The sequence below is a fragment of the Apostichopus japonicus genome, chromosome 7, assembly GCF_037975245.1.
Source record: "Apostichopus japonicus isolate 1M-3 chromosome 7, ASM3797524v1, whole genome shotgun sequence".
NCBI lineage: Eukaryota > Metazoa > Echinodermata > Holothuroidea > Aspidochirotida > Stichopodidae > Apostichopus > Apostichopus japonicus.
Window position 1 is genome coordinate 21,454,635 of NC_092567.1, and position 12,119 is coordinate 21,466,753.

Below are 12,119 nucleotides of genomic sequence, written 5' to 3' on the forward strand. Positions count from 1 at the left end.
CACAAAGGAACCGGTTTGGGAACTCAGAAAGAAGGTGATTGGATCTTAGTGAATGCTTCCACTCATGTTTTTCATTCCTTGCATTCTTTTTTACTTTTTTTTTTTTGGTATCTTCCAAGTTCATTGTTGTCAGCAAGGCAAGGACGATGGGCTGAAGGTAGGGACATGCAAGGGGTGCAAGAGGGTGCCAAAAGATGATACTCTTTAACCCTTCTTATTGTTGGCTCTAGAGAGTAAAAATTTTGCGAGTTATTATAGCTCAGAGCAAAATTAGAAACTTAATATTTGTTAGTGTCAACCTTCATGACCCAGATTTAAAAATTTGTTGAATAACCGAGAAGATTTGGACATAGCAATATATACAATAAACATTCAGATAATGGAATGATATGATTTCAGCTTAGTGCAAACTACTGGGCTTCTCAAGAGAAGAGAAGCCAAAAGGGGGGGGGGAGGAATGAAATATAATTAGTACAGTGTTACGCTAGAAGGGTTTCAACAAGTATCTAATTATGATGACATTCGCCTGTCAGGTGTATGTAAAAAGACGCACCCTCTCGTACCAACAATGCACCTGTGTCCCTCCAGATGTCTTGTAGTCGTGACAACCGCATCTCCGTAAACGTCATGCTTGCATCCACTCACTCTCTTTCCACGGCCTCCTGTCTTTCTTTCGTGTCGTGTGTGTTTTTTGGTAGTATTAATACTACTATACCAGCTCTGCTTTGTTGTGTGTCCCATTCAATGTTGCATTATTTCAGAGCTAGTGCTTCTTCGTCCTCTTGTTTTTTTTTCACTTTTTTTTTTTTGTGGCAATATTGGATAATCAGTGATGCATGGTGTAGTATTAGTAATTAAAGACATGGTGTACAAAGATGGGAATAATGACTAACTTTAATAGTTAATCACTAACATATACAGGTTTATATTCACCAACACACCCACACAGACAGTCACACCTATTGGTACTTCGATTTGATATGTTATGTGTTGTTTGCTATGTGAAGTGTGCCCTACAGACCTCTGTGTTGTAGTAGTAGTAGTAGTAGGTATTGATGAAGTTGACTGTATTATATTGTAGTTGTGACCACATCTGAGGGAAGCGGTTTGAAATGGAGAGGAAGGGAATTCACGATTTCATTCTCGTTAAATGGATCATCAAATAGCAGGGTAAAAATGATTTCCTCAGATCTGTTCTTTCCAGACCATAGTTTTAAGTCCCCCCCCTTGTTCCATTGCCCTATGTGTATCCCCCCACCTAACCCCCTCCCTCCTTCCCATATCACCCTCTTTCCCCTGTCCCAACTTTCCATCTCCAATATATGAAAATTTATTAAAATTATCCAAGGTCAGATTGGTTGTTCAGCATACTTTAGGTAAGTTTGTCTGTCAACATGAAACATTTAGAGCTTATTTGAAGGCTAACATCTCCCTCTGAAGTATACTTTCCTTTCGCACAGACAGTTGGGTTTAGTCTACACTCTAGTGTTCATGCAGTGATATCTCTTTCGTGTATGTCTGTGCACCCTCGTGACACTATCTCGCACCTGTTTGCCTAGGGCCTCATACAGAACTAGTCCTTCTTTATTGGATTATCAGGGACAGTTACCATTTGCAGCATTTATTAAGTTGTAAAAGATGCAAAATTGACAAAATGTTTTTGTTTCTTCCTCGGAGGAGAGACCGACATTATCAGTCGTCTGACGATAACAACATGAAACGAGACAAAGGCGTGACGTAGATTAACAGTTCAGTTTGAAGGAGATTGTTACGAATGTTTGCGTAGTGCTTACGTACAGTAATTAGGTTAACATCAACTCTGTTTTTGGGGAGTGGGGGCGAATGTGGTTATCAAACTTATACATATTAATTATCCTTCAACCGTTAGCGAAAGGAAAAACAAAACACAAGCGTCTGAAAAGTAAGGTTGTTTCAATTATCCGTTGAAAAAATCTGAAAGATTTGACTTTTGAGGCTCTCCTTATCTCGCCCTCGCACTGCCACTGACGTTAAATAGGCCTTAACGAAAAACATGATGTGGGAGAGAGAAATGTAATGATTAGATAGTTGCTGTACTACCTTGTTTTATTTATACAATTTGCTATAGACACTGTGTTCAAATTGGATGGCTGAGGGAGCTGCAGCTTACTGCAGACAGGCTGTGTAGCATGCAGTCTGTTATGCTGTGCAGTTTCACACATTAGGCACTATAAATGGTTTGTCCAGATCATTTTTGCTTTAGTTTAATACATTGATTCAGCTTTGCTGCATGGGATATTGCAGCTGCTGCAGCCTTCCAGTTTGACACATTTGTAATACACTAAAACCTGTTTCAAATTACACAAAAATTTGTCATTGAAGTTTTCAGGAACAGTTATTTTATCCGTTGTTTACGATCATTCATCCTAAATTTATTTCAAAGTTCAATCATACAAAGCATTCTTCATTTTGTCTGGAGTAGTCAAGTATATTTACATCAAACATTGTGCTCCGAAAGTCTGCATATCTGACTCTACTCCATAAACATTTTCTAGGGCTTTGTGGTCTCTGGTCAGATTAGAAACAGTGCTCATTTGATCTGTATTAAAATTAAAAAAAATTAATCAGTGATCCATTACGATATTAGATCTTCATCTCCATTTTATTTATTTATTTATTTTTAAGTATTTATTTGCAAATCTCTATACATGTTCTTACACTACTTCATAAGCATTGTGTCAATCATTTTGCTTCAATATCAAAACATTTTTGCCTAAATCAATTATTTTGAATATTAACGGCATCATCCAGTAATGTGAAGACATTTGTCATATAAGTTGCTTTTAATTGCAAAAAAGGGTCAGCTTAACTTCTTTGCTAAGACTTTCTTTCATCAACGTGGTCTTCATTATTTGCTTGCGGCATAAAAATTGCAGCTTCTCTTGGGAATTTAGTGGCCAGATTATAGTATTTTCTTAGCATGAAAATTAACTTAAATGTTGGTGCTTGGAGAAAAAATGATGAATTTGCTTTAATTTGTTCAGTATTTAGAGCAGTTGCTGCAATTTTGTCTTATCGAATTCGAAAAAGTATCGACAGAGTTTTGGACAGCTTAACAGCTGGTCAGGTATATAACATAATTAAACACTTTTCTACATTCCATTTCATCGACACTTTGTACAGATGTTTGCAAAAATTCTTACAGAATGTCAAGTTTTAATTTTTTTTATTTTTTTTAAAGTTTTGGTGAAAACCAACTTTGTAAGGTACTTGTGTCTTTAGAAACTTGAAACTTTGAAGTGGCATTGATAAAGGATTTTGATAAATGTTTCTATGTTTTTTGTGAGTTACTGGATTCTTGTCTGTGAGTTGCATGTGAGTTCTCAGTATAAATAGTTCTCTTCCATTTTTTTTTCTTTTTTTAATTCCTCATTTATGTTATGTGCTATGTGAATTTAATTTGTTCCTGATTATGTGGTCCTTGTAGGAGAAAGGCTCGGGGGTTGTGAAGGAAAATGTAGCAGAAAAGTGGGTTGGTGTAACAGACAGTAGTGGAGCACAAGGGGTGGTTGTGAGAAGGCCTATTCAGGTGGGAGGAGGGTTGGGGGGGTGGTTAGTTGAATGCTTCTTGGGATAGGATCCTTGTAGAATGGGACTGATGAATAGAAGTGCAGGTAAGAGGTGTGGCAGGAGGACTGGGAGCGGGCCGGGGGGTTGTGCTCGTACTTTGAATGAAAATCTCTTTGCTATCTTGACAGCAGGTTTGCTGGGCATGTTTTTTTCTTTTGACTCTTGTGTGTGCAAAATGTGCATTCATTGTGCTTGACGTGAATTGTTCTTTATAGAAGTGTAAATTATTTCAAGGAAGAGAGCGTTCCGTGAAAACATATACCACTTCATTTGTAGATCACATTGACATACATTTGAGTATTCAAGAAGTGGGGGTGGGGGGGTTAGGGCAGAGGAAGAAAGAGGTGGGTTGTACCAAGTTCTTCAATACGTAGCCAAAAGGTTTAACCAACAGAAGCTGAGGTGTTTACACTCAAGGTAGTATGTGTACTTTATTGACAACTTATTTGATCCACTGATGTTACCAAGCGATAAAACTCTCATATGTGTAGAGAAATGGCAAGATTCTTTCAAAATAGATGTTTTCATGGCCATGTGGAAGATTTGATTCTGTATTTATTGCTATATTTGAAATTTTCTTTCGACAGCCTGGGGCCCAAAGTCAAGAAATCCCTTCCATTAGGTGTGAGCCGAGCCCACCTGTATCCCCTAGGACCCAGCAGTTAGAGAGGATCGCAGCATCTATACAAGCCCATGGTCTGGAAGAGGAAAATAGAAGGTACATCAATGAGAAACATGAAACAGCCATCACCCCACCCACCCCACCCCATCTCCCCTATCCCAAACTCCCCCCTAAAACATAACACCATTATTATCATGTGTTTAATACCTGGAGGATCAGTGTTAGTCCCCTTAATTGGAATCACTTTTAGATATTTTGCTTTTAAGTACCATCTGGATTTTATTTCTGTAGTGTACCCAGGGTGGTTGGAAGGACCTTGGTCGGGTATGTACAGCCTAAGGCTCTAAAGGAGGGCCAATTGTCTTTGGTATTAAAAAAAATTTTAAAAATATGTTATGAAATATTTCTCAATTTAAAAATGCAAAAGTCACAATAACTTTTGTTGCAATTTTTTTTTTTTTTTTAAATACATAACATCTAATGATGGAAAGTGATGTTATTATTCTGATAATTGGGAAAAGCCAAGTGTCTCTAACGTCATTGATCTGTGTGTTATATTGAATGATAAAACAATGATGTGTACATATTACATGGTTTGGTCAGAATATCAACAACAAAAAAAGGAAAAAAAAGGGTTCGAACCCAGATCCAATGTGGCATCTTTTAAATATCGTCGTCATGACGACGACCTCTTTGTCTCCTGTGTCATTTCTCGTCGTTTTTTCACCGCAGGGGTTCGTACGAGAGCGGGGGCAGCACTCCGACGCCCAGCCCGCACAGCAGTACCACGAGTAGTCAGGATTCGATCCACAAGCAACTGTCCAAGAAACCAAATACAGGTATCAAAACCTCCCTGGGGAGAATATTCGGTAAAAAGGAAAAAGAAAAAATGGGACTTAACGCCAGGGGAAAGGAAGGTGACAGTGACAAAGGTAATGTCCAACAAAAAAACACAAAAAGACAGAAAAAAATTATCAATCAAATAGTCCAAAAAAAAAAGAAAAGAACTGTTTATTTATCTTTCTGAAACCAAAACCGAGAAAACGTTCTTCTTGCCATCCCATCTCTAAAATTACTCTCTTCCCATTCCTACTCCTCCTTCTGACAACTTTGCCTACTTTCATTCTTCATGGTTTTTATGACTTGCATGTGAATGCATGGGGAAATAGAAGCAGGAAATTACAGGGGGAGATTTAAAAAGGAAAAAAATTGATAAAGGAAAAAAAATATTGAAGAAAGGAAAAAACAAATATTGAAAAAGGAAAAAAAAATTAAAGAAAGGAAAAAAAAATATTGAAAAAGAAAAACAAGAAAAAAATTGAAAAAAGGAAAAAAGGAAAAAAAAATTATTGAAAAAGGAAAAAGAAAAGTTGAAAAAAAATTAAGAATTCAATCTGACATTAAAGCCATCTGAAAAATCGTTTCCCGATTGTGGAACTTCGAATAACAACGTCTGGATTCAGTTTTAATGAGTCGCTCATTTGCATTAAGTTAGTCAATATCATTCCAACCGATTCTTGAAAACATGCAGAGGTAGTCAGCAAGTTTCATTCGGTTCAAATTTTTAAGTGAGATTTGACATTTTCGTTTCTGAAATTTAGCAAAAATAGTTGAGGATATGCAAAGAGTATCCTTGTTAGGTTATCCCCTCTGAGACTTGACTTGACCCTTAATTTGATTTAATCCTAGCAGTTCAACCAAACCCATAAGATCATGTTCAACTATTCTTTACACATCTGTTCTCAATAACGTTAGCTTATAAGCATATCACATTACCCATTTCATTTCAAATAAATCTTTAATTTCAAAAAATATGAAATTGTTCCTCTGACCTAATAATCTAAGAGACTTTGGCATTATAGCATTTCACAGGACCATTTCATCTTCAATTTATAAGTCACTATTATCAAAAAAATGCAGCATTTATGAATAAATGAAAAAGACTGCACATGCTAGCAATACATTTTGCCTCCCCCCCCCTCTCTCCAAAAATAAACAATAATGTCTCATGACCCAAAGCTGACATTTTAAATTCCTCATCGCAGTTGTCCAAACAATCACTTAAGATTCAATTCATACAGTTGACATGAATCAACATTTCCTGGAAATGCCCGATGCGATGATTAAATTAAAATCCCCTGTTTATCCTTGGCAAAACTTTCAATTGGATATTCTATTTTGTTATCGCAAAGCAAAAGTTTCAAATGATTAAAAGTTAATTAGAGAATAATGATGTCATAACAAATTTTGGCATGCTCAGGTTAGCTCTTGTGACAATTAAACATCAAAGAGGGAGCGGGGATAGGGGGATAATTAGGGGGGATAGGGGGATAATTCCAATGGTATCAAATACTTGCATGTAAAGTTTCTGCATCCTGATAGCATGTTTCTAGAAAAGGATGTACATTTTTGGATGTCTGATATAAAAAAAAAAAAATGTTGATGAAATTGTATTGGCTATTAAATATACCGACAGTCGAAGGACGAAAAACCTCAAAGCAAAATCAAACGCAGAGAATATTCTTGTTGCTGTATATTAATTAATGAACTAAATACACACCGTGGAAAGATTATGGAGTCTATCTGAGTTTACAAATCTAAAAAGAAAGACAGATCCAAAAATATGTTCGAAAGTTTGGTGGATGGCTTGCATCATAATTCAGAATACCAGGGGTGGTGTTATAAATAAACGGTAGATTTCAACTCGGTAACCCCCCTCCCAACACTGATATCGGTATCCTCTTGTTAGGTAGGTCAGGTGACTCAAATTTCAAATCTGTGCCTTTCATTAATACTCTTCTTAAAATAATTTAACACTCTTGCTACTCTCGGAAACCTTTCTGAATGGTGTTTTTCCATGTATCTCTCTCTCTCCAATCCCTTTCGTGTGGTTTAACATTAGCTGATGTCATTTCGTGATGCCATACCTCTTACTAACATTTCTCTACGTTTATATCAAAATTTTCACTTCTGCCTGGTGTATGAGACTGCAGTCATTTTGGAAAGTGCCGCTTAGCTTGTTTTTTAAAAATCAACTTGCAAGGATTACTAAGATATTCAAGAGACTAATATGTAAATTAGTATATTTGTAGTCTGTTATACTTGTCAAAACCAGGAAGGGATGTGATGAGGGTAAGAGGGGGGTGGGGGTGGGGGGGTAGGTACTTAGAAAGTAAGAAGTCTTATAAAATTAGATGATGGTATTGGATGTCAAACCTGCTTGCTAAGTATGATCTTCTAAAACTTAGCAAAATAAAATTAAGTAACAATCTAGAAGAAGCTCTTTGTGTTGAAATTGATAATGTTTTTGGTGCTAGTCCAAAATCCCAAAACTAAGTAATTCATTGGGTTTGTTTTAAGTCAATTTTTCACTTCAAGTAGCAAAGCAAACGTCAAGAACTTTGAGACTTTTGTGTGACTGTAAAATTCATGAGGAATTTCTCCAAAGTGAAAGATAATTGTATTAAAAAATCAACAAAATTTAGACATTTTCAGATATTTTCAAAGGAATCACAATATTCCAAGAACTAAGAAATGGATGAAAGTACAAAAAAATTACGTAAATACAATCATGAAGAGTACAAAAGAAATTAGGTAAACAATGGTGGAAGAGTACAAAAGAGATTATGTAAATACAATCATGAAAGAGTACGAAAGAAATAAGGTAAACAATGGTGGAAGAGTACAAAAGAGATTATGTAAATACAATCATGAAAGAGTACGAAAGAAATTTTGTAAACAGAATCGTGGTAGATACAAAAGAAATTAGGTAAACACAATGGTGGAAGAGTGCAAAAGAGATTAGGTTAACAATGGAGGAAGAGTACAAAAGAAATTAGATAAACACAATAGTCGAAGAGTACAAAAGAGATTAGGTAAACAATGTTGGAAGAGTGCAAATAAATTATGTAAACACAATGTCGGAAGGGAACAAAAAGAAATCAGGTAAACAGAATGGTGGTAGAGTACAAAAGAAATTAGGTATACAATGGAGGAAGAGTACAAAAGAAATTTGGTAAACACAATGGTGGAAGAGTACAAAAGAGATTAGGAACACAATGGTGGTAGAGTACAAAAGAGATTAGGTAAACACAATGGTGGAAGAGTACAAAAGAGATAAGTAAACAGAATTGTGGAAGAGTACAAAAGAAATTAGGTAAACAATGGACAAAGAGCACAAAAGAAATTATGTAAACAGAATTGTGGAAGAGAACAAAAGAAATTAGGTAAACACAATAGTGGAAGAGAACAAAGAAAACTGTGTAAAACAAGATGGTGGGGATTAGAAAGCAAATGTTCTAAACACAGTGTGGAAGATAACAAAACAAATTATGAAAAACAGTGGTAGAAAATGACAAAGCCACCGGTTGAATCACAGTAATTGTTTTAGACAAATTCCTTTTTTGAAATGGCACAAAGTACCATAGAGTGCAAATATCTTAACAATATCGTGACAACGGGTCAGTTCAGGTCATACATAGGCTAGTAAAGAAATTTTGGAGCAATTGTAAAAAAAAAAATTATATAAAGAATGAAAATGTCAACAACCGATTGTCCAGATGTCAATGACCAAAGGAGGCAAAGACATTTTCAGTTGATAGGCAACTTGCCCTGCCTCTCCCCTCCCCCACCCCCTTTCCAACCCACTTCCTACACTCCCCCCCCCCCATCCCATCTTTGTGATATTTCTTAGGGTCGTTCTGGTTCTATTCATATAGCCTTGATCCATGAGTTTACTTTCTGTTTTATCAAAGGTGTCCTCTGACTAGAAAACATTGACCTGAAAACCAGGAAAAGGCAGCTATGCCACTTGGGTACCATTTCAACCTTCCTTTCCTCTTTAAAAGAAAAAAAGAAAAAATTACTTCTAAAAAAAAGAGAAAAAAAAATTCAAAATGTTGTTTTATAATCAGTCCATTTTTGTCTATCTACTTTATCAATGTGCTGCTTCTGTACTTTTGCATTTATTTATTTATTTTAATTTTTTTTTGGTGTGTATTTGCAGTGGCTAGCTTCCATTGTTCGCTTTTAAAAACTCATTAACTTCTGACTCTTTTAGTGAAATCTCAAAGATTATTGCTTTCTATTTGTGCTAAAATATTACAATTTCCACAAAGGAATATTTTCCAGTCATGTCCTTGATATCTTTATATTGTAAGCATATGACTCCTCCAACACTGCCCCAACTCAAAAGCAAATTCCTCGCCCTTCCTCTCTCCCCATCCCCCTCCCTCACCCTGCCCCCTCCTCACAACCTGAGAATACCAGTATTTTGCACTCTCAGTTTTCATATTACCTTGATTACCATCAATCATTACATTTTCATCTGTCTTCCAGTAAAATAGTTAGTGTCACTCGTCAGGTTGTAAAAAAAATCATGACATCAAATTAAATTTTATTGGTTCGAGTTGATATCCAAGGAAGTATAACTACATGGCAAAGTTTAAAACCGATCCCAGAAGTAGTAATAAAAACTCTTGTAAGAGATTCCTTGTAATTTTGAAGAAGAATTGTTGTAAATTTCCAAAAATTGTTACAAACAAAGGAGTAATTGAATGTTCCTAATCATTTTAAACTTTAAAAAAAAGGAACAAGCATTTTGTAAAACATATTCCAAGGATGAAAAAATCTCTCTGCCAGATTAGTTTCAGTAAGGGGGGAAGAAAAAGTTGATTTTATGTATAATGATAAAATTTCATTTAATAGGAAATAATTCTTGTGGCTTTCTCATAAACTGGAAAGTATCTGTTCTTCATTTCCCTCATGCATATTCACGAGTATGCCTATACATGACAGCTTCTCATTGGTTGATTCCCTTTGTAAAGGTTATCAGTATTTCCTCCACTCGTAGCATTCCCGAATTTGGGGATCATAGTTTTAAAAAAACATTAAATAAATCCTGGAATTGTTTGCAGGTGAATTGAGAAGGATCAAATAGAACAATAAGAAGCCACAATGATGAGAAAAAAATAGATAGAGATACTCATGACCTTTGACCCTGCACTCTACGATATTCCTCTGTTTATGACTCTCCTGCTTTCATTGCATATTCTGTTTTGTTAACAATGTGTATATACATCTCTACCTATATCCTGCTTCAGCTTAGAAGGGTCTTCATTATTATTCATTTCATGATCTGCATATTCATTAGAACAGTCTCTTCATATATTTTTTTTTGCAATCTTTTACCCTTCTATTATTTATCAATCTTTCTATTAATTTTCTATCCTCCTTGAATTCATTCTCTGTATATATTTTTAGTTGCTTCATTCATATATTCGACCTTGCCCTCAAAGCTCAAATTTTGAAGAGCGCATAAATTAAGACCCCCCCCCCCCAAAAAAAATGAATAACGTGGAAAGTCATTGTCATTGCTTCGCATCACTTTGTCAGCTTTAGAAGATATGACAATCTTTCTATCTGTTAGAAATTGAAGCAAAAAAAAGTTCTCAGGGAAAAAGTAGCTCAATAGATCGTAATGTCTGTGCGTATGCATTGTGTGTTTACTTGTGTATAGTCCTATCGGCTGCATGTAGTTTTGCTGTGTGCAACAACTTACCTATGATTTGATAACTTTTATAGGTTTTAGTGCCTGTTAATATCACTTGCAGTTTAAGTACTTGTATCGCATGGTTTTCCTTTCTTCTTCTTTTATTAATTTTTTGATGATTTGTTTTTGATGTAAGAACAATGCTCATCTTTATTCACCCTTAGAATAGAAACATTTTCATGTACGTACAATTAACTATTACTACATTAGCTCCTAAAAGTAGTACATCTTATTGCAAGCTGCTAAACTCAACTAATCTCTATAAACATGGCTTCCAGCAAATCCATTACACTTTTTGGCAATTTTTCATATGTTTATGGAGATGATCGCTATTGCTATTTCTATTTCTAAAGCGCATCGATGACTCGAAATGTTCTACAGTTCGTTTTGCATTTTGTATCTTGAGTCAGCTGTGGCATAAATTATCCTTTGCTGGTCTGTCAAATATTATAATTTAAGTTTTAATATCGTCAAGAAAAATTCTTTGACAGTCTTGGATTTATTTTCCTCAAATATCTTTTATGATCTTTCTCATGATCATGCAGTATCGTAAAGCATCTTTCTGTTGTATCGTAATTGCGATTCAAAAGTACATTAATATTCATAGAGATCTTTTGCATATTCATGTTTATCATCATCTTCTTCTGCCTGTTTCTTTCCCTGGCTTCTGTCTTTTTTGCACCTTTGCTGCAAATTCAGCTGTTTATCTTTGGAGATGTCTTCAAGGTACCTCCCCCATTCCTGTCTATGGATATGTTTATTCATGATCAAATTTGCATAACCACTCTGTTTTAATGACACTTTATAATCATGAAACTGAGCTTTAATTTTTTCTTTTATTGTTTTTGTTAATATTTGTATTGTGATGATATTTCATTGAAATATTTATGTATTTTGTTTCTCATTGCAGTTTTGGAATGAAATTAATGAAGAAATATGTATATTTTTAGCTTTTAGAGACAATCCTTTCTCATTTGAATTTTTTTATTTTTGTTTTATTTTTTGAGATACAGCAATCATCTTATTTCTCAGTGCTCATAACTTTACATGGTTTAATTTTTTCAAACAAATATTGGTAGACTTTTCATCCAATTATTGCTTGCATCCTTCATTTTTCTTTTTCCCACAATTTGTTTTGAAGTCGATGGTAATAGTCGAACAGTTTGGTGGCTGCATCCAATTTGAAATATTTTGTCCCATTATTGGAAATTTCTGAATAAAAACGTGCCATTCTGTTTAGATTTGTTGTGACAATATTTGAAGCATGCATGCATGGTGATATTTACTTCAATTCGCCTTCTCATTTTTTCTCCCAAAAATGTGTGAGGTTACTTTAAT

The 12,119-nt window shown here is 35.1% G+C and overlaps 1 protein-coding gene and 1 long non-coding RNA gene across 12 annotated transcripts in view; both read left to right on the top strand.

Moving 5' to 3' along the window:
• The window catches only part of LOC139969723 (liprin-alpha-1-like), a 132,571-nt gene that overhangs the window by 104,730 nt on the left and 15,722 nt on the right, over positions 1-12,119 (top strand). For 7 of the 11 annotated variants that reach the window (XM_071974922.1, XM_071974914.1, XM_071974917.1 and 4 more), the window contains 3 exons: positions 8-34; positions 4,197-4,327; positions 4,964-5,163. In XM_071974922.1, the coding sequence (XP_071831023.1) occupies positions 8-34; positions 4,197-4,327; positions 4,964-5,163 (358 nt within the window). Of the gene's footprint in view, positions 1-7; positions 35-4,196; positions 4,328-4,963; positions 5,164-11,480; positions 11,508-12,119 lie in introns of all 11 variants that reach the window. The other 4 variants (XM_071974915.1, XM_071974920.1, XM_071974918.1 and 1 more) reach the window with 3 other exon arrangements.
• LOC139969727 (uncharacterized) lies at positions 7,381-8,493 on the top strand. The gene is made up of 2 exons (XR_011793791.1): positions 7,381-8,421; positions 8,458-8,493. It is a non-coding gene; the product is annotated as an uncharacterized lncRNA (long non-coding RNA).